This window comes from Rhinatrema bivittatum, chromosome 1 (assembly GCF_901001135.1).
Source record: "Rhinatrema bivittatum chromosome 1, aRhiBiv1.1, whole genome shotgun sequence".
NCBI classification, from domain to species: Eukaryota; Metazoa; Chordata; class Amphibia; order Gymnophiona; family Rhinatrematidae; genus Rhinatrema; species Rhinatrema bivittatum.
In genome coordinates, this window is record NC_042615.1 from 835,283,658 (window position 1) to 835,305,571 (window position 21,914).

At 48.6% G+C, this 21,914-nt stretch overlaps 1 protein-coding gene across 1 annotated transcript in view; it reads left to right on the forward strand.

The window, feature by feature from the left end:
* The window catches only part of LOC115079620 (talin-1-like), a 480,705-nt gene that overhangs the window by 384,003 nt on the left and 74,788 nt on the right, over positions 1-21,914 (forward strand). The window contains 2 exon segments of the mRNA XM_029583330.1: positions 2,991-3,107; positions 13,226-13,411. Of these exon segments, the coding sequence (XP_029439190.1) occupies positions 2,991-3,107; positions 13,226-13,411 (303 nt within the window).

Consider the following 21,914-nt stretch of genomic DNA (forward strand, 5'->3'; position numbering starts at 1 on the left):
GCTTTACATTCTAATTCTCCCATCTTACTTCTTAGACGTCTGGCATTAGCATACAAACATTTCAAAGTTTGTTTTTTGTTTGTATTTTCATTCTGCTTTTTAATTGATAGGGATAAATTGGAATCTTTTAGCTCAGATGAGTTTTTAATTACAGGCACTTGGATTACGTTTCTTATTATTGGAACCTCTCTGTTGCGATACCCTAATTATAATGCATCATTAGTATCCTTTGAAGATACCTCCCTCCGAACCATGCGCTGCTGAGCGACTGTCGGCTTTCCCCCTTGTTCTAGTTTAAAAGCTACTCTATCTCCTTTTTTAAAGTTAGTGCCAGCAGCTTGGTTCCATTCTGGTTAAGGTGGAGCCCATCCTTTCGGAAAATGTCTTCCCCTTCCCCAAAAGGTTCCCCAGTTCCTTACAAAGCTGAATCCCTCTTCCTTGCACAATTGTCTCATCCACGCATTGAGACTCTGGACCTCTGCCTGCTTCTGGTGACCTGTGCGTGGAACAGGGAGCATTTCAGAGAATGCTAACCTGGAAGTTCTGGATTTCAGCTTTCTACCTAAAACCCTAAGTTTGGCTTCCAGAACCTCCTTACCACATTTTCCTATGTCGTTGGTGCCCACATGTACCACGATAACCGGCACCTCCCCAACTGTCTAAAATCCTATCTAGGTGACACGTGAGGTCCGCCACCTTCGCACCAGGTAGGCATGTTACCAGGCGATCCTCACGCCCACCAGCCACCCAGCTATCTACATTCCTAATAATCGAATCGCCAACTATGATGGCCACCTAACCCTTCCCTCCTGGGCAGTAGCCCTGGGAGACTTGTCCTCAGTGCGAGAGGACAATGCATCACCTGGAGAGCAGGTCCTTGCTACAGGATCCTTTCTTCTTCAGGTTAATGCTCTCCGATCATGAGACCTTCTTCCTCCAAGGCAGCATCAAGGCTGCCAGTCTGAAGTTGGGGCTTGGCTACTATGTCCCTGAAGGTCTCATCTATATACCTCTCTGTCTGCCTCAGCTCCTCCAGGTCTGCCACTCTAGCCTCCAGAGATCAGACTCGTTCTCTGAGAGCCAGGAGCTCTTTGCATCGCATGCACATGTACAACTTCTCACTGGTGGGTAAAAAATCATACATGTGACACTTGATGCAAAAGACTGGGAAGCCCCCCTCTTGCTGCTGGACTGCTGCCTTCATCTCAAATTTGTTCAGTTCCTAGTTAATTTTTAGGTTGCTATGGGAGTAGTCCTTTAAGTGTATTAGTGTATTCACTATATGTCTGGTAGTGGCCTGCAAAGGAATGATCAAACTCTCAATAAGGTGTGGGGAATTCATGAAGTGACGTTAAAAGGCTGATTTGTGTGTGTGTGTGTGTGTGTGTGAAAGTAGCACACAAAAGGATGAGCTAGGGGTGGATGGGAGAGGGGTAGAAGGGTTGGGAAAAACAAATAGTCTAACTTCTGTTTATTAGCTGCCTTACTAACTATTTAAAGCACAAATGCACACGCACTAAATAATATTCCGCAATAGTTTACTTCTCCCCAATCCTTTTTAAAAAGGATTTCTCAAGCAAAACTTACTGATTCCTTTGAGCCACCAGCAAGGTGATCCTCTCCTCTCAGTGCTCCCACGGGATAGTGGGAGAGGAGTGTGAGAAGGAAAGAGAACTAGGGATGGGAAAGAGGCGAGAGAGAGGGGATTGAGGGAAAGGGAGGAGGGAGTAGGAAGGAAGGGAGGGAGGATCTGAGGGGAGGAGGGTGGTATCCCTCCTCCTTGCATTCCTTCTCTAACATACTATCCAATATGACATTCACATTTACACTTAGCATCAATCCCTTCTCTCCAAGACACACGAGCTCTGCCCCTTACCCTTGCTCACCTCTCTCTCACATGCAGACATGCGTGCCTCTTCCCATCCTCAGTCCCTCTTATGCTTCCCAAAATGATCCCTGTGCTCTGTCTGCTGGAGGCAGCCTGGAGGGGAGGAGCTGTTTTCTGCTGAGTGGGATTCAGCACAGCCCGCCTGCTGCCGCCTCCCCAGGACTGGGGCGCCTATTGAATTGTCATGCTTTTGCTTCTTTCCAGAAAGTGGGGGGGGTAGCACGGCTCAAGGCAGAGGGCTAGTTGTAAGTCGTTCCAGATTTTGGGTGCTTGGCAGCTGAAAGCCTGCAGTCTTGTGCAGTTCAGTTTTGGGGAAGATAGAAGGGCCTTCTGGGAGGACCGGAGAGATCTCTGGTGGTGGGGGTGTAAGAGGCATGAATAAGAGGGGAGCCTGCTTATTCACACATTTAAAGAGGAAGCGGATTTCTGTGTGCCATGCTGGGTCAGAGCAGGGTCCATCGAGCCCAGCATGGTGATAAGGAGGTCGGGATCGGATGGGAGGTGATCATAACTTGCTTAGATTTAGTTGTATAGAGAGAGGATCGTTTCTATCATGTTTAGGTCATAAAAGTAAACCTTGAACTATGAGAGCAAGACCCTGCTTGGGAGTCTGTTTACCTTCCAATGGGTCCAAGAGAGAGGGAGCATCCTAGAAAAGATTTACTTTTTCTTTTATTTATTTTTAGATCTATAAACAGCCTCTTTCCCAGGGGGTACAAGGCAAGGTACAATAAAACAAATGCAATGTAATTACATAACAGAGACAGATGAAGTAACACACTATACAATAACATTAAGCAAAATCCTTAAGAAAAATAAAGTTTTACATTGTTTTGGAAATTCACTATAATGTGCTTCTAATCTGAGATTAATCATTTGGATGCATGAAAAGGCCTTGTGCTTACTTTCCATTAAACTTGTCCTAGAGTAGCCAGTAATGCTTGCCGTGAGGAATGAAGGCCCCAGTTGGCTTGATATCATTAAATAACAATTTAATATGAAACACTTCTGGCCTGCCTTCAGCTTAGCCTGCTTAAAGATGTTTTTCTGGATGGTGTGTATTCCCTATGTTTGAACACTCTCTCTCTCTTAATCCTCACAGGTGATGGTCACAAATGTAACATCCTTGCTAAAGACTGTGAAGGCCGTAGAGGATGAGGCGACAAAGGGAACCCGTGCCCTGGAGGGTACGATAGAGCACATCCGGCAGGAGCTAGCGGTGAGTTTCTGAGCTCAAAGCGAGCCTTCCTAACAGGTGTGATAGATCACATCCGGCAGGAGCTAGCGGTGAGTTTCTGAGCTCAAAGCGAGCCTTCCTAACAGGTGTGATAGATCACATCCGGCAGGAGCTAGCAGTGAGTTTCTGAGCTCAAAGCGAGCCTTCCTAACAGGTGTGATAGATCACATCCGGCAGGAGCTAGCGGTGAGTTTCTGAGCTCAAAGGGAGCCTTCCTAACAAGTGTGAAAGAACACATCCGGCAGGAGCTAGCGGTGAGTTTCTGAGCTCAAAGGGAGCCTTTATAACAAGTGTGATAGAACACATCCGGCAGGAGCTAGCGGTGAGTTTCTGAGCTCAAAGGGAGCCTTCCTAACAAGTGTGATAGAACACAACGGCAGGAGCTAGCGGTGAGTTTCTGAGCTCAAAGGGAGCCTTCCTAACAGGTGTGATAGAACACAACGGCAGGAGCTAGTGGTGAGTTTCTGAGCTCAAAGGGAGCCTTCCTAACAAGTGTGATAGAACACATCCGGCAGGAGCTAGCGGTGAGTTTCTGAGCTCAAAGGGAGCCTTCCTAACAAGTGTGATAGAACACAACGGCAGGAGCTAGTGGTGAGTTTCTGAGCTCAAAGGGAGCCTTCCTAACTAGTGTGATAGAACACATCCGGCAGGAGCTAGCGGTGAGTTTCTGAGCTCAAAGGGAGCCTTCCTAACAAGTGTGATAGAACACATCCGGCAGGAGCTAGTGGTGAGTTTCTGAGCTCAAAGGGAGCCTTCCTAACAAGTGTGATAGATCACATCCGGCAGGAGCTAGCGGTGAGTTTCTGAGCTCAAAGGGAGCCTTCCTAACAAGTGTGATAGAACACATCCGGCAGGAGCTAGCGGTGAGTTTCTGAGCTCAAAGGGAGCCTTCCTAACAAGTGTGATAGAACACAACGGCAGGAGCTAGTGGTGAGTTTCTGAGCTCAAAGGGAGCCTTCCTAACAAGTGTGATAGAACACATCCGGCAGGAGCTAGCGGTGAGTTTCTGAGCTCAAAGGGAGCCTTCCTAACAGGTGTGATAGAACACAACGGCAGGAGCTAGCGGTGAGTTTCTGAGCTCAAAGGGAGCCTTCCTAACAGGTGTGATAGAGCATATCCGGCAGGAGCTAGCGGTGAGTTTCTGAGCTCAAAGGGAGCCTTCCTAACAAGTGTGATAGAACACAACGGCAGGAGCTAGTGGTGAGTTTCTGAGCTCAAAGGGAGCCTTCCTAACAAGTGTGATAGAACACATCCGGCAGGAGCTAGCGGTGAGTTTCTGAGCTCAAAGGGAGCCTTCCTAACAGGTGTGATAGAACACAACGGCAGGAGCTAGTGGTGAGTTTCTGAGCTCAAAGGGAGCCTTCCTAACAAGTGTGATAGAACACAACGGCCGGAGCTAGTGGTGAGTTTCTGAGCTCAAAGGGAGCCTTCCTAACAAGTGTGATAGAACACATCCGGCAGGAGCTAGCGGTGAGTTTCTGAGCTCAAAGGGAGCCTTCCTAACAAGTGTGATAGAACGCAACGGCCGGAGCTAGTGGTGAGTTTCTGAGCTCAAAGGGAGCCTTCCTAACTAGTGTGATAGAACACATCCGGCAGGAGCTAGTGGTGAGTTTCTGAGCTCAAAGGGAGCCTTCCTAACAAGTGTGATAGAACACATCCGGCAGGAGCTAGCGGTGAGTTTCTGAGCTCAAAGGGAGCCTTCCTAACTAGTGTGATAGAACACATCCGGCAGGAGCTAGCGGTGAGTTTCTGAGCTCAAAGGGAGCCTTCCTAACAGGTGTGATAGAGCATATCCGGCAGGAGCTAGTGGTGAGTTTCTGAGCTCAAAGGGAGCCTTCCTAATAGGTGTGATAGAACACAACGGCAGGAGCTAGTGGTGAGTTTCTGAGCTCAAAGGGAGCCTTCCTAACAAGTGTGATAGATCACATCCGGCAGGAGCTAACGGTGAGTTTCTGAGCTCAAAGGGAGCCTTCCTAACAGGTGTGATAGAGCATATCCGGCAGGAGCCTAGCGGTGAGTTTCTGAGCTCAAAGGGAGCCTTCCTAACAGGTGTGATAGAGCACATCCGGCAGGAGCTAGTGGTGAGTTTCTGAGCTCAAAGGGAGCCTTCCTAACAGTTGTGATAGAGCATATCCGGCAGGAGCTAGCGGTGAGTTTCTGAGCTCAAAGCGAGCCTTCCTAACAGTTGTGATAGAGCACATCCGGCAGGAGCTGGCGGTGAGTTTCTGAGCTCAAAGCGAGCCTTCCTAACAGGTGTGATAGAGCACATCCGGCAGGAGCTGGCGGTGAGTTTCTGAGCTCAAAGCGAGCCTTCCTAACAAGTGTGATAGAACACATCCGGCAGGAGCTAGCGGTGAGTTTCTGAGCTCAAAGGGAGCCTTCCTACCAGGTGTGATAGAGCACATCCGGCAGGAGCTAGCGGTGAGTTTCTGAGCTCAAATCGAGCCTTCCTAACAGCTGTGATAGAGCACATCCGGCAGGAGCTAGCGGTGAGTTTTGACAAAAATTTATTTTTAAAAACAGTATATAAATACTTTTAATAAACAAATAAATAATAGACAAAAAGTTATAACTTTCCCTAGGTAAATACACGAAATTAATAAACAAAATGCTAAATCTTGCACTCAAATCAGATGTTCGAAATTAGATAGATAACTATCATCATAAGCATCATCCCTGCTGTTCTGTTATTCTACAAAAGCCTCAGTAAACAATTTATTTTTTTCTAAAGGTTTTCAAATCAGTTATGGACCTCAGTTTCTCTGGAAGGGAGTTCCACTGCTCGGGACCTGCCACAGAAAACATTTGCTCTTTCATTTCACAGTAGCGCAGCATTTTTAGGGATGACACTTCCGGGAAGTTCCTATTGTGTGACAGCAGCACTAGACTAGGAGTATAGATCTTCACTAAACCACTGGTGCTGTAAGGCATCTTGGAATGTAGTACTTTAAAAATTGTTATAAGGATTGTAAATACGACACAACATTTAATAAGAAGCCAGTGCAGATTTGAAAGCACAGGGGGTAACCTCCATCAAATGGCAAACCTATAAATGCTGTATTACAATAATCAAGGCTTGAGATAGCAGGAGCCTGTAATAGCGTATGAACAGCCTCATAGAGAGAGACTTCATAAAACTGAAAGTTTACAGAATGCATTCTTTCATTTCATCCTGCTACACCAGCCCAGGCAGTAAGAGTGGGTTGTTTCTCCCTACCAGCAGATGGAGGCAGACACTGTTTTCCCCTGTGACATCACAGCCACTACTGAAGAGCTGGTGCCAGCAGCAGGAATCCAGTATTTCCTGCTTCCAGCAGCTCAGCATTGGATCGTGCATCAGACCCTGGGCCAGGCCATTGGTTGCCACCAGAAATGTCAGCCCAACTTAGCTGCCAGCGGTCCCTAACTGTGCTTGGTAGAGCTTGGCCAGGGGGGAGGCAAACAAAACAAAAACAAAAAAAAGAGAACGATTGTTCCTCCTGAGAGCAAATTTGCAATTTGGCTTTGCTATCTGACTCCCTCCATTTCTCCCCGAACCCCACTGCTCATCTGCCCGCTCCTGCTTTTGGCTGTCCTTTTTGAATAAAGGAAAAAAAATTTAAAAAAAAAGAGGGACAAGGCATGCAGAGCCGCTGCACGGCAGTAGTGAGTCGGAGAAAGAGAGCATCGGACCACTTGTCAGCCCACTAGTGGGATGGGGAGTTGGTGCGTTGGACATATGTTCACTGCGACAGAAGAAGATGGATCGGGCCGTGAGAGGCGCGCGTCATAGCGAGCACTGCAGCGTATTTTGAACCATGGCTGAGAAGGGATCCCTGTGCTTGGCGAGTGCACATTTGGCCACGACACCTGGAGACGACCTAGTGACCGGCCTTTCTTTCTCCTCTTCTCCACAAAGCTCCTTTTTAGAGCCGCTGAGGCTTGAGGACCCAGACACGCAGTCAGCCGTGGGTGCCTCAGAGCCAGCGACCAGTTTAGATGATTTTCCCAAACAGGTCGCCTGTTGGAAATTGAGATGTCATGGGCTTATGGGGGGCCTGAGGCGACTTCTACCCTGGTATCTGCACTCATGCGCCTGGAACGTTTGTAGCGCTGGTCCCAGGTGCCTGTGGGGACTTTTCCCCAGTTTTTACTAGCATTTGCATCAGGTCCTTTATGCCTTTCTTATGGTTCGGAGAGACCTCACATGGAGCTGCAGTAAAGGTGACTGAGGTCTTGCCGTTAATTCTAATTCCCCAGGTATCGGTTAAGAGGGCGCAGAGGGCCAGTGAGGCCCTGGGTCCTCCCTGGGAGGTTGCTGGGGACGTGTAAGATCTTGGTAATGACAATAGCTCAGCATCCCTAGAGAAGGGGGGAGGTCCTGCGGGGGCCGGAGGAGGACTCTTTGATTTGCTGGGTTCACAGAAAGGAAGTAGAATTTCTAATAGAGCAGATTCTCTCTTGCCTCCACTTGGATGAGCCAAAAGCCCAAGAGACCCTGTTGTGGGTTACGATCATTAAGCAAAAGCAGAAGTCTACTACTGCCTCCCCCCCCCCTCACTTGGAGATAGGGACTTTATGTTGATGGAGTGAAAGTCTCTTGAGTCAGCATTGCAGGGGTGGAGCTCCTGCAGATGCTGTAATTGCCCACTGGAGACCTTTCTGAAGTTCTTTCAGATTCCAACGGTGGATGCATCTGTTGTGGCTATGACAGGTGTACCATTATTCCAGTGGAAAGAGGGTGTTGTTGAAGATGGACCCACCTTTGAAGAGCCTGTGTGCCTCTCCCGCAATTATTTTTCAGATCTCCATTTGTTCTACATTGGTGATATGTGCTCTCTTTCACGGGATCCAGCAGCTGCTGGAGAATGAGGACATGGCCAGGATAAAATCTGCCACTGCCTTTTTGGCATATGTGCTGCAGTTGCTTGTAGAGTTCTACATGGTTGATGGCCTTTTCAGTCGCATTTGGAGATTCTTGTGGTTTCGCAATTGGGCAGTGGACTCTTGGTCCAAAACCTGTTTGGATGAACTATGATTTAGGAGCAGCCTGCTCTTTGATGACGATCTGGATCAGATTGTAAAGAACCTAGGAGATCCTAAACCCCAAAGACTCCTGGATGACAAAGGGTCATCCTATTCTAGGGCCGGTAGAGGTCAGGGCAGCTTTGAGTCTACTGGCGCTATCATCCGGAGACACAGTTTATTGGTCTACCCCATCTAATCTGCAAACTCTGAGAGGCCAGGGTCAGTCCTTTTGGGGCCACCGAAAGCAGAGAGGAGATTCTGGATACCCATGCGACCTGCCAAGGCCTCACCATGGGGATCAGCAGGTCTGCTGTCTCTAAACTCCTGTACGGGGCCACCTGCAAAGGTTCTACAGGGGGTGGGCGGGTGTTGGAGATCGCTCAGTCTCAGTATGTCCTGGATCTGCCACAGTCCATTCGAGATATTTGTGTGGTGTTCCCTTGTTTTACTCTGGCCAACAACGGGTGGTTTGCAAGTCGTGGCTAAAGTTGCAGCACCTGTGGACAGTGGTGCCAGTGCCTCCATCCAAATAGGGGCAGGCTGGTACTCCATTTATTTTGTGGTGTTCAAGAAGGACAGGTCTTTTTATCCTATATTAGATCTCAAAGGGGTGAACCGCAGTCTGTGGGTTACCATTATCATATGGAGACTTTATGCTCGATCCTTGCCAAGGTTCAGCAGGAGGAGTTTTGTCCTCCCTGGACTTATTCAAGGCCTGTCTTCACATCCCTATCCAGGAACAAGGTCAGAAATATCAGCACTGCTATGGTCTGTGGGGACAATTTCAGTTCCAAGTGTTGCCGTTTGGTCTAGCAACCACACCTCTGGTCTTTTCCAAGGGGATGGTTGAGTGGCAGCATCAGTCAAGCACAAAGATATATGGTCTACTTGTGCATAGCTGATTGGTTGATCCAGGCGCCATCATTTATTTATTTATTTATTTATTTTTGGTTTTTATATACCGGAAGTTCCTGTATACAATACATATCACTCCAGTTCACATTTAACAGAAATAACTATCGCCGGGGAGGCGGTTTACATGGAACATATCGAATATAATGAACGGATAATAATCAAGGTAAAATCTATTATGAAACAGCTAAGATCAACTTAGAGAACAACTTAGAAACAACTTGAAACATATAACTGACACAATATGAACATTACAATAATGCTGTAAGACAAGGCTGAAAGTTTGTTCTTCTTGCTTTTAGCTCTCTGGGAAAGCTTGATGAAAAAGCCAAGTCTTGAGTTTCACTTTGAAAGTAGTATGGCACGGTTCAAGGCGGAGGTCCGGTGGTAGTGAGTTCCAGAGAGACGGGCCTGCTGTGGATAGAGCACGTTTCCTCAGGGTAGATTTAGCAGGTTGGGTGATCATTCTATTCTGGTGTGCCCTTCTGGTTGGTTTGTTAGAAGAGTGTAGTTGAAGCTGGAAAGTTAAGTTGAGGGGGGAGATGTTATGTAGTGCCTTGTGAATCATCGTGCAAGTCTTGAACTGAATCCTATATTTGATGGGAAGCCAGTGGAGATGCTGGAGGATTGGGGTGATATGGTCCCTTTTTTTGGCATTGGTAAGGATCCTTGCAGTAGCATTCAGAACCATCTGGAGTGGTTTGGTAGTGTATGCTGGAAGGCCTTGCAGGAGTGAATTACAGTAGTCTAATTTGGTAAGGATGATGGCTTGGAGTACTGTGCGGAAATCCCTGTAGAGTAGAAGGGGCTTTAGTTTCTTTAGCACATGTAATTTAAAGAAGCATTCTTTTGTAGTGTTATTTATGAATTTATTGAGGCTGAGTCTGTTGTCTAGTAGTACTCCCAGATCTCTGACTTGAGGTGCTGTGGAATATCCTGAGGTGTCTGGAGAGTTGCAGGATGTTGGCGGGGTAGAATGCTCCGGTGCTATTATGAGAATTTCCGTTTTTTTGGTGTTTAGCACTAGATTGAGGCTGGTTATCATCTCAGGAAGGCGGCATGTGTGCTCGCCAGGTGGTTCAGGACTTAGAACGGTTGGGCTGGGTGTTCAGTTTTGCCAAAGGGTGGTCACCAGCCCACTCAGTCTCTGGAGTATCTGGGTGCAAGGGTCGATGCTCATATCGGACAAATGTTCTTCATAAATGAGAATGAGCAAGATAATCCAACAAGTTCAGCAGTTGCTGGTTCTGGGTTGTAGCACCTAATATGGAACCCAACATCGTGTAATTATAGCATGGGTTATTTTTCCCTATATGCATCACCTTGCACTTATCCACATTAAATTTCATCTGCCATTTGGATGCCCAATTTTCCAGTCTCACAAGGTCTTCCTGCAATTTATCACAATCTGCTTGTGATTTAACTACTCTGAACAATTTTGTGTCATCTGCAAATTTGATTATCTCACTCGTCGTATTTCTTTCCAGATCATTTATAAATATATTGAACAGTAAGGGTCCCAATACAGATCCCTGAGGCACTCCACTGTCCACTCCCTTCCACTGAGAAAATTGCCCATTTAATCCTACTCTCTGTTTCCTGTCTTTTAGCCAGTTTGCAATCCACGAAAGGACATCGCCACCTATCCCATGACTTTTTACTTTTCCTAGAAGCCTCTCATGAGGAACTTTGTCAAACGCCTTCTGAAAATCCAAGTATACTATATCTACCGGTTCACCTTTATCCACATATTTATTAACTCCTTCAAAAAAGTGAAGCAGATTTGTGAGGCAAGACTTGCCCTGGGTAAAGCCATGCTGACTTTGTTCCATTAAACCATGTCTTTCTATATGTTCTGTGATTTTGATGTTTAGAACACTTTCCACTATTTTTCCTGGCACTGAAGTCAGGCTAACCGGTCTGTAGTTTCCCGGATCACCCCTGGAGCCCTTTTTAAATATTGGGGTTACATTTGCTATCCTCCAGTCTTCAGGTACAATGGATGATTTAATGATAAGTTACAAATTTTTACTAATAGGTCTGAAATTTCATTTTTTAGTTCCTTCAGAACTCTGGGGTGTATACCATCCGGTCCAGGTGATTTACTACTCTTCAGTTTGTCAATCAGGCCTACCACATCTTCTAGGTTCACCGTGATTTGATTCAGTCCATCTGAATCATTACCCATGAAAACCTTCTCCATTACGGGTACCTCCCCAACATCCTCTTCAGTAAACACCGAAGCAAAGAAATCATTTAATCTTTCCGCGATGGCCTTATCTTCTCTAAGTGCCCCTTTAACCCCTCGATCATCTAACGGTCCAACTGACTCCCTCACAGGCTTTCTGCTTCGGATATATTTAAAAAAGTTTTTACTGTGAGTTTTTGCCTCTACAGCCAACTTCTTTTCAAATTCTCTCTTAGCCTGTCTTATCAATGTCTTACATTTAACTTGCCAATGTTTATGCTTTATCCTATTTTCTTCTATTGGATCCTTCTTCCAATTTTTGAATGAAGATCTTTTGGCTAAAATAGCTTCTTTCACCTCCCCTTTTAACCATGCCGGTAATCGTTTTGCCTTCTTTCCACCTTTCTTAATGTGTGGAATACATCTGGACTGTGCTTCTAGAATGGTATTTTTTAACAATGACCACGCCTCTTGGACATTTTTTACTTTTGTAGCTGCTCCTTTCAGTTTTTTTCTAACAATTTTTCTCATTTTATCAAAGTTTCCCTTTTGAAAGTTTAGCACGAGAGCCTTGGATTTGCACACTGTTCCTTGGGTGGAGAGCCAGTCAGTCTCTCCGCAAGAAATCTGCAGAGCAGCTACTTTGGAAGTTTCTGCATACCTTTGCTCGTCATTATCGCCACGATGTACAGGCGCCAGTGTTTGGCTCCTTTGGAAGGCAGGTGCTTTGAATAGGACTGTCTCTGTCCCACTCTATTTAGGTAAGCTTTGGTACATCCCACTGTCGGACTGATCTGGGTACATACAGGAAAAGGAAAATTGGTTCTTACCTGCTAATTTTCGTTCCTGTAGTACCACGGATCAGTCCAGACTCCTGCCCTGACTACATCTACTTTTAATACATCCGCTCAAAGTTTTCTTTCACAGAATTTTAGATCTGTCTTCTTCCTATCTGATATATAAGGCATCGGAGGTATTCACTATATTGTTCTTTATGTAAGAGCAACTTCTTACCTGTTTGAATTTCCTTTTCCAATTGAAAGTTACAGTTTTTTACTTGCTTGATCTTATTCTGGTTCACTTTTTTCAATGCTATTTGTCTGCTTTGATAACATTTATACTGAAAGGAAGCAGGGTGAGCACTGTCCTGATATAGGATACCCTTTCAGTTTTTCTCTGTCTCCATCTGCTGGACAGGAGGTTCAACCCACTGTCTGGACTGATCCGTGGTGCTACAGGAATGAAAATCAGCAGGTAAGAACCAATTTTCCTTTATTAAGGTGGAGTTGCAGAAATCCACTGCTTATTCTTGGGATAAGCAGCTTGGAATCTCTCTACCCCTTGGGATCCTGTCAGGTTCGTGTGACCTGGATTGGCAACTGTTGGAAACAGGATGCTGGGCTTGATGGAACTTTGGCCTGACCCCCAGTATGGCATTTTCTTATGTTCTTCTGTTCTCCTTTTCATTCACCCTCCCTTGTCAATCACCCTTAATCTTCTCACTGCAGCACATCCTCCCTTGTCACCTGCACTGTCCTCTCACCTCATCATGTCATCCGTTCTCGCCTTACCACCATGTCACACTTCTCCTCTGACCCACACACTACCCCCACAATATCACTCTCTCCCTTGTAACATGGAGTCCCTGCTTGCCCTGGCTCTCTCCCCTCCCTCTTCCTCTGCTCTCTTTCATTTTCATTTCATTTTATTCCATTTATGAATCACTTTCCAGATAAAATCCCCCAAAGCAATGTACAAACAAAACACATACTGTATATAATAACATAAAAAGAACACATACAATTAAATACAATACTAAAATAGAAGCAAAATCAAAACTAAAGCCTAAAAGAAATTATAACATTGCATCCCGCCCTACCAAGGGCTAAATTGTTGTACCCTGTTCCACCTCCGTTGTTCTTAATCACTCTTAGAGGACATTAACCATATTTTAAGCCCTTTTCTAAATCCCCTTCCTCTCTTTGTCTATCAGGTGTTCAGCTCTCTGGAACCACCTCCAAAGACCTCTACCCCTGAGGACTTCATCCGTATGACCAAAGGCATCACGATGGCAACAGCAAAGGCTGTGGCTGCTGGAAACTCCTGTCGGCAAGAAGATGTCATTGCTACAGCAAATCTGAGCCGCAGGGCCATCGCAGACATGCTGCACGCGTGTAAGGTGAGAATTATTTCATGAGACAATGCAAGTGCTAAGATCTGAACAGAATTGATACTCTAGCATAAGTGGAACAAATGAGAGATCTAGAAAAGCTTGCATAATGATCAAATATTTATTAAAAAAAGAAAGGGTGCAGAAACGCAAGGGAACAGGACTTGATGAAAGTGAGATACTACTAGTGACCACCAAACAGATGAGCATATTCAGGGTGATTGTATTTATTGACCTCATAGTTGCAAAACAGTGCCACAAAATAGTAACTAGAACCAAAAGAATGCTAGGATACATGGAGAGAGACATAAAAGGTGAGAGGCAAAAAGTTGGTAATACCTCAGTACAGGTTGTTGGTAAGACTTCATGTAGAGTATTGTATCCAGTTTTTGAGGCCATACTTCCAAAAGGGTATAAATCTAGAAAGAGGGTAGAAGTGGTAAAGAAAAAAGCAGGGGCTCAGCCAGCACCATGTTTTGGATGAAATAGAACAAGGAAGGAAGTAGAAGGAGATCTGGAGGATATTAGGTCCACTGTTCTGAGGCTTACTTGCTGGTCCTTGGAGAAGCAAAACATAGTGCAAGTGAGGGAGAACTGGAAGAGAGTAATATGATCCCAGGGAGGAGAGCAATTTCCTGGTGGTTCGCTTTTTCATAAGGAGGAAGGTCTTTCATAATTTCACATTCCTTGAGGATTTTAAATATTCCTGAGGAGAAAGGGACAGAAGAGGCAGATTCTGCAGAGGATCCAATTATGGTAGGACTGAGAGCCTCCCAAAGCTTTTCCCCTCCCTAAATCTAATAAGAAACTGATTTCTGTAGAGTGGGACTCTCCAGGCAACTTTTAAGGCAGGAAGAGCTATGCCAAATGAGCTCCACAGCCTGGACTGGCATCATGCTAGACCCAGTGGCCGTGCCTACGAAAAAGCAATCAAAAGTGTGTGATGGCGTCCCTCGCATTGGTGCCATAACACATCTATGGTGCAAGACACACGAAGCGCTATAACAGAAATTACCTTGAAGGACCAGAAATGAAGAAGGCAACGCCTACCCTGGCACCCTGACACTCCACGGCGTCGATAGTGATTATATCAACCGATGGCGCCCATAGTGATTGGAGAAGTAGACAACTCCTGCCAGTGTGAGCCTTGCTTGATATGCTCCACTGTCTCAATGACAACATTTGGAGTCCATGTGCACAGGTGACACTGGTGTCCCCAGTTTGTTGCTGGGTGGCACCTAATGGCATTGCCCTCAGGGTGCTCACTGCTTCTGATGACTCCCTAAGTGCTTGACAGCCACCTGAAGAAGAGTGGCATCGGTGGTGACTGGCACCACCCCCTGGTGTGCTACGGTGTTGAGGAAGCCCATGTTGCCCAATGATGCCCATGGCACTTTGCAGTGGCACCTGACTACACACTGCGATGGTGCTCTAGGTGCAACCTTTACAGGAGATGCTCACTAGCAACAGCCCAGGCTTATGGCACCGAATGATGCCATAATGTGCTTGACTGTTGACCACACCATGGTTCTTTTCGGCCTCAATGGCAAACTGCACAATCCATGTTGCCCCCGGCGCCTGAAGAGTTCGAGGGCCCAGGGGCACCAATAGTGCCCACGTTGCCCAAAGGTAGCGATGGTCCAGAGCACCAATGTACTCCCGGTGCTGTCAATGGTCCTGTGGCACCAATGGAGTCCATGGTACCTGCAGGGGTCGAGGGCTGCCTGGGCTTCAGTGGTGTACATTGGTGCCTCCAGTGCTCGAAATGGTGGATGATGCCTTGACAAATGCCCATGGTGCTCACCGGCGTACAAAGGCGTCAATGCCACCAAGGCTGACAGCCTTAATACCATATGTGGCCGTCAACAGCCTCGACAGTGTCCCTGGCGCTCGACAGTACCCATGGTGCTTGAAGGCTCCGATGGTTCCCAAAGTCATCAATGGAGAACATGGCAGACAATGTCACCCGTGGCATTTGATGGTGTTGGCCCACAGCAGTCAACAACACACTTGGTCAATAGCATTGGTGTCCACGACGCTCAGCAGTACTTATGATGTTGATGATGCATCATGCCATAGCAGTCAGTGGCATCGACAGCATGCACGGTGCCCACTTGGATCCCGCAATATCTCTCATTCCCTGTACGTACCAGGATCAGTCCAAGACACCTGGGTTGTGACCCCGCACCAGTAGATGGAGACAGATTAAAACTTGTGGGCGGAGCTACATATGCTCCTGTGCCAGTCACAGCCCCTCAGTCTTACTCTGTCTCCAGTAGGTGGTGCAGGTGTAGTCACAGCCTCTGGGTGCCCTGAGGACTGATTCTTAGTTTAGTCAGGGTTATTTTAGTTCTTTAACTAATTTTCTGCTCAGTTTGTTTTTAAGGTAAATTTTTAATTCTAATTCTGGTTAGAGTAGTTAAACGGAAGCTGTCCGTCCTGCCTCCCAGGGGGGTGGGAAGGTTCTGAGAGGACCATCCCCCCCTGGTTGAGGCCGCTGCTGAGGGTCGAGGACCCGAACTGCCAAAGCAGCAGCGTCGGGGTGACACCGGGGAGCCCGGTTCACTCACCCCCAACAGGAGCAGGAGCCCCAGGACCCTGGACAGCGGCAGGTTTGATTTAAAAAAAAAATAAAAGTGTATTTTTTATTTTTTCTTTGTTTGTGTCGGCTCTCCGTTTTCTTCTTCGCCGGGGGGAAATAGGTCCTCGGTTCGGCGAGGGGAGGGGAGTTTTTTTTTTTGGCGCTTTAAATTTTAAATTTTATTTTTATTTTTCCTTCGCGTTCCCGCGCGACTGTGAGGATGCCTCGGGGTACAGTTTGCCGCGCTTGCGGCTCGGGCGCGCGCGGCTCTCCCGTGAGGGGATTTGTTCCGCCTGCGTTCCGGGCGGGGAGGGACCGTCTACAACAAGCAGGGGGGTCCGTTCCCGGTCGGTGCGGTCGCCGTCGCGCACTCCCGCCGTTTCTGTCACGCCAGCTGACCCCTTCCCGCTCAGTGCGGGAGCGGCGGCCATCTTGGCTTCTGTTCATGAAGTCAGGCAGGAACCTGCAGGGGATTCTGCCGTGCCTCCAGCGTTGTCGCCTCAACAACGGTCTTCAGGGGGGGCTTCCACCGGGGGGGCTAAGTCCCCGGATGAGGATGGTGATGATTCGGGCCGCAGGCGCAAGGAGCTGCATAGCCACTCCAAAAGGGACACTCCAAAGAAGAAAAAATCCCGGGATGACCCTGCGACAAGAAAACGGACACCAAGAGGTGTCCCGCAGGATACAGATACCGACTCCACCTCACAAGATGAGGTGGATCCACCCGACGAGCCCCTGACGGGGGTCGATGGCGCGACGGGGGACAATTCTGCCCAGTTGGGGCCGGGCAAACCTTCGCAAGCCGGTGATGGGGACGACCCGAAGGTGGTACGTCTTTTCCGAAGGGACGAGCTGTCCCCGCTTATTCTGGCAATTCTCAACGAGTTAGGGGTTGAAGCCCCACCGACAGTTTCTCGCCCCGGAGCAACTATGGATCCAGTCCTGCTGGGACTCACTGGTCCAGCGGTAGCCTTCCCATTCCATTTCTCGGCATCGGACATTTTGTTTCGGGAGTGGGACACTCCTGAGCTGGGACTGAAGGTAACCAAAGCTATGGATAAGCTCTACCCCCTGCCGGAGGACGCACTGGAACTTCTTCGGCTTCCAAAGGTGGATTCTGCGGTGTCAGCGGTAACGAAACGTTCCACGATTCCAGTCACTGGGGCCACGGCCCTTAGAGACATACAGGACAGGAAACTGGAGGTGCAGCTCAAGAAGATCTTCGAGGTCTCAGCATTGGGAGTCCGAGCTGCTATCTGTAGCAACTATGCCATGCGGGCTAGTTTGCGCTGGGCCCAAGTTCTACAGGCGAATGCAGGTCTTTCCCCTGAAGAGGCCACGCAGGCGGATCGCCTAGAGGCTGCCATTGCTTATGGTGCGGATGCTCTTTATGATCTACTACGTACTTCCGCTAGATCCATGGTTTCTGCTGTCTCGGCGCGCCGCTTGCTTTGGCTTCGCAATTGGGCGGCGGATGGATCCTCCAAAGCTCACCTTGGAGCTCTGCCTTTCAAGGGAAAGTTATTGTTCGGTAAAGAGTTGGATGATCTGATGCTTTCTCTTGGTGAGAACAGGGCTTTTAAACTCCCAGAAGACAGGTCCAGAGCCCGGTCCTCTTATTCGGCCAGATCCCGGTTCCGAGGCAACAAGAAATCTCGTCCACAGAGGTCCTCGGGTCAGTCTTATCGCTCGACTTCTTCCCGGGCTTCTTCATGGCCACAGTCCTTTCGGGGGAAACGTTACGGCAGACAGGGAGGCACCCCATCCAGCACGGGGCCCAAAGCCTCTCAATGAGATACGGCGGATCCATTCCTTACGGCAGCCGCTGGCCTCCGTTCCAAACGTAGGGGCGAGGCTGACCTTGTTTTTCGAGGAATGGGCCAAAATAACTTCCGATCAGTGGGTCCTCAACATCATAAGTCACGGTTACGCGTTAGATTTTGCACGGACTCCAGCAGACAAGTTCCTGATGTCGCCCTGCAAGTGCCCAAAAAAGACGACGGCAGTGCTAAGCACCCTCCGGCGCCTGGAAGATTTAGGAGCAATCGTCCCCGTTCCTCCCAATCAACAAGGCACGGGTCGTTATTCCATTTACTTCATCGTGCCGAAGAAGGATGGCACGTCCCGACCGATTTTGGATCTCAAAGGAGTAAACAAGTGTCTGCGTATTCCACACTTCAAGATGGAAACGATTCGGTCAGTGATTGCCTCGGTTCGTCCAGGCGAATTCATGGCCTCCTTAGACCTCACGGAGGCGTACCTCCACGTCGGAATTCAGCCGTCTTTCCAGAGATTTCTCAGATTTTGCATCTTGGGCAGACACTACCAATTTCGGGCTCTTCCCTTCGGCCTCGCCACGGCTCCGCGAACATTTACAAAGGTGATGGTAGTGGTGGCGGCTCACCTTCGACGAGAGGGGTTCCTGGTGCACCCCTACTTGGACGATTGGCTGATTCGAGCCAAGTCCGAAACCTGTTGCCGTCAGGCGGTAGCCAGAGTCCTCCAGTTGTTGCAGACCTTAGGTTGGGTTGTCAATCTCAACAAGAGTCAGCTTGTTCCTACCCAGTCCTTGAAATACCTGGGAGCTCTTTTCGACACGAAGCAGGGCAAGGTTTTTCTGTCCGCGGATCGTGCACGCAAGCTTCAGTGTCAAGTGCGTCGATTATTAAGTCTTCAGCTTCCGCTGGTTCGCGATTATCTGACGGTTCTGGGATCTATGGCGTCCACACTGGCGTTGGTTCCTTGGGCTTTTGCTCATCTGCGACCATTACAATTTGCGTTGCTCTCCCGATGGAAGCCGGTATCAGAAGAGTTCCACCTACCACTTCCACTCACGACTCAGGTGCGGGAGAGTCTTCACTGGTGGCTCGATCCGGGCCATCTCACTTGCGGAGTGTCTCTGTTGGTCCCCGACTGGACAGTGGTGACGACGGATGCCAGTCTCTCCGGTTGGGGAGCGGTCTGCCTAGACAAGTCGGTACAGGGCCGATGGTCCTCCGTCCAGTCGCAGTGGTCCATCAACCGTCTGGAAACCAGAGCGGTGCGCCTGGCTCTGCAAGCCTTCCTCCCGTTGGTCCAAGGGAAGGCGGTCTATGTGTTGTCGGACAATGCAACAACAGTATCATACATCAATCGCCAAGGGGGGACAAGAAGTCCACTTGTGGCGGAAGAGGCAAAGCTTCTGATGAGTTGGGCAGAGCGCCATCTCAACTCCATAGCAGCGTCTCACATAGCCGGGGTCGACAATGTTCAGGCGGACTTCCTCAGTCGACACCACCTCGACCCCGGAGAATGGGAGCTGACGGAAGATGCCTTTCATCTCATTTGCGATCGGTGGGGGCTGCCCCACATGGACCTGATGGCCACGTGGCACAACGCGAAGGCTCCTCGGTTTTACAGTCGACGTCGGGAGTGAGGAGCCGAGGGCGTCGATGCGCTGGTTCTTCCTTGGCCAACCAAAGTGTTGTTGTACGTATTCCCTCCGTGGCCAATGATAGGCAAGATCTTAAGGCGCATAGAGTTGCACCCGTCCAACGTGATCATGGTAGCGCCGGAGTGGCCACGGCGCCCTTGGTTTGCGGATCTCGTTCAGCTGTCGGTGGATGCTCCCCTTCGGCTACAGGGGTTTCCGGGACTCCTTCGTCAGGGCCCCGTTTGTTTGGAGGATGCGGATCACTTCTGTCTCGCGGCATGGCTTTTGAGAGGCAACGTCTAAAGAAAAAAGGCTATTCAGATGCGGTGGTAGCCACGTTACTGCGGTCCAGAAAGCAGTCTACGTCCTTGGCTTATGTACGTGTCTGGGTAGTTTTTGAGGAGTGGTGTGTCAGCCGAGGGCTAGATCCCATTTCCGCTTCCGTCTCTGATATTCTGGCTTTTCTTCAGGCCGGACTAGCCAAAGGGCTTTCATGTAGTACCCTTCGTGTACAGGTGGTGGCGATTGGTTGTTTGCGGGGTAAGGTTCGCGGTTCCTCTCTGGCCCTGCATCCCGATGTCTCTCGTTTTCTTCGGGGGGCTAAACATCTTCGTCCACCACTACATCATCCATGTTCCTCCTGGAATCTTAATTGGGTCCTTTCTTCTTTGTCTACGGCTCCGTTCGAACCCTTAAAACGGTCTACTCTTAAGGATCTTACTTTAAAGACCATTTTCCTGGTTGTGATTACCTTGGCTCGGAGAGTCTCGGAATTACAGGCTTTGTCTTGTCGGGAGCCATTCCTGCGGATTTCAGATACGGGAGTTTCCCTGCGGACGGTTCCGTCTTTTTTGCCAAAAGTGGTGTCACCGTTTCATTTGAACCAGTCTATTGAGCTTCCCGCTTTCGCAGGTGCTGAATATTCGGACCCGCAATGGAAAGAATTGCGGAAGTTGGATGTGCGGAGGGTTCTCCTCCGTTATCTAGAAGTCACTAACCCTTTCCGGGTGTCGGATCATCTCTTTGTTCTATTCTCGGGCCCAAAGAAAGGGGGCCCGGCTTCCAGGACGACAATCGCACGGTGGCTTAAAGAGGCCATCGGCTCAGCGTACGTGTTACGAGGGAAGCCTATCCCGAACGGTCTCAGGGCTCATTCGACAAGAGCTCATGCTGCGTCTTGGGCGGAATCTTCTCAGGTTTCGCCTCAAGAGATTTGTAGGGCAGCTACCTGGAAGTCCTTACATACCTTCATTAGACACTATCGGTTGGATGTTCAGGCTGCGAATTCCGGGGGTTTTGGAGAGAGGGTACTCCGAGCGGGACTCTCTGCTTCCCACCCTCGGTAATTTAGCTCTGGTACATCCCAGGTGTCCTGGACTGTTCCTGGTACGTACAGGGAAAGGAAAATTAGTTTCTTACCTGATAATTTTCGTTCCTGTAGTACCAAGGATCAGTCCAGGATCCCGCCCGTACTGTTCTGAAGAAACGGAGAGTCCGCTCATTTCTTTGTTAACTATTCCGGTTATTGCTTCGTTCCCTCGTTTTGGGGTTCTGTTCCGGTTGGGGGTCCTTGAATGGCTCCCTGTTAAGGTTAGTTATTTAGTTTGGTTGTTCTATTTTTTGTCTACTTTGACATTACGTATGACTGAGGGGCTGTGACTGGCACAGGAGCATATGTAGCTCCGCCCACAAGTTTTAATCTGTCTCCATCTACTGGTGCGGGGTCACAACCCAGGTGTCCTGGACTGATCCTTGGTACTACAGGAACGAAAATTATCAGGTAAGAAACTAATTTTCCTTTGGCGCTCGACAACACCAAAGGTACTGCTCCACCTGATAGCACTCAAATGTTCCCACGTTGCACAACACCATGGAACACCCTGGATTCATGTTACTGACTGTCAAGTGCTTCCCTCAGTGGCCTGCATGGCATTTGATGGCATTGAGGGACTCCATGTTGTCATGGTGTCCTACATCGCCAAAGGCGCTTGAGGTTCAACCACTGCACCCAAAGCACTTGACTGCATCCATGGCGCTCGATGGCATGATGACACTTAACAGTGTCAAGGGTGGCCATGGCGCTGAATGGCATCAAAGACACCCATAGCGCTCAATATCTTGAAGGTGTCCACGGCATTCAAAAGCGTCCATGGTGCTCAACGGCACCAACACCCACAGCACACAATGGCATTTGCAAGCAGCCGGGACGCTCGACAGCACCTGCAACACTTGATGGCACACATGGCCATGGATCCACGGCCCTCAACGGCCCTTGACCAGCATCGAATGCATCAAGAGTGGCATGCTCTCAATAGCGGCTAATCACTTGATGCATCCATGACCATCAGTGCTCTCGCATGGATGTGCACAGGCAACCAGTCTCGGGAGTAGCAAAGCTGGTGTAACAGCTTAAACTGATTGCCCAGATCATGCTCACCCTCTCTCTCTGAGAGATTGCATTCCCAGAGCTGACAAATAGGAGGCGAAGCTACATTGTCCAGGGCACCAACCCGTGGAGA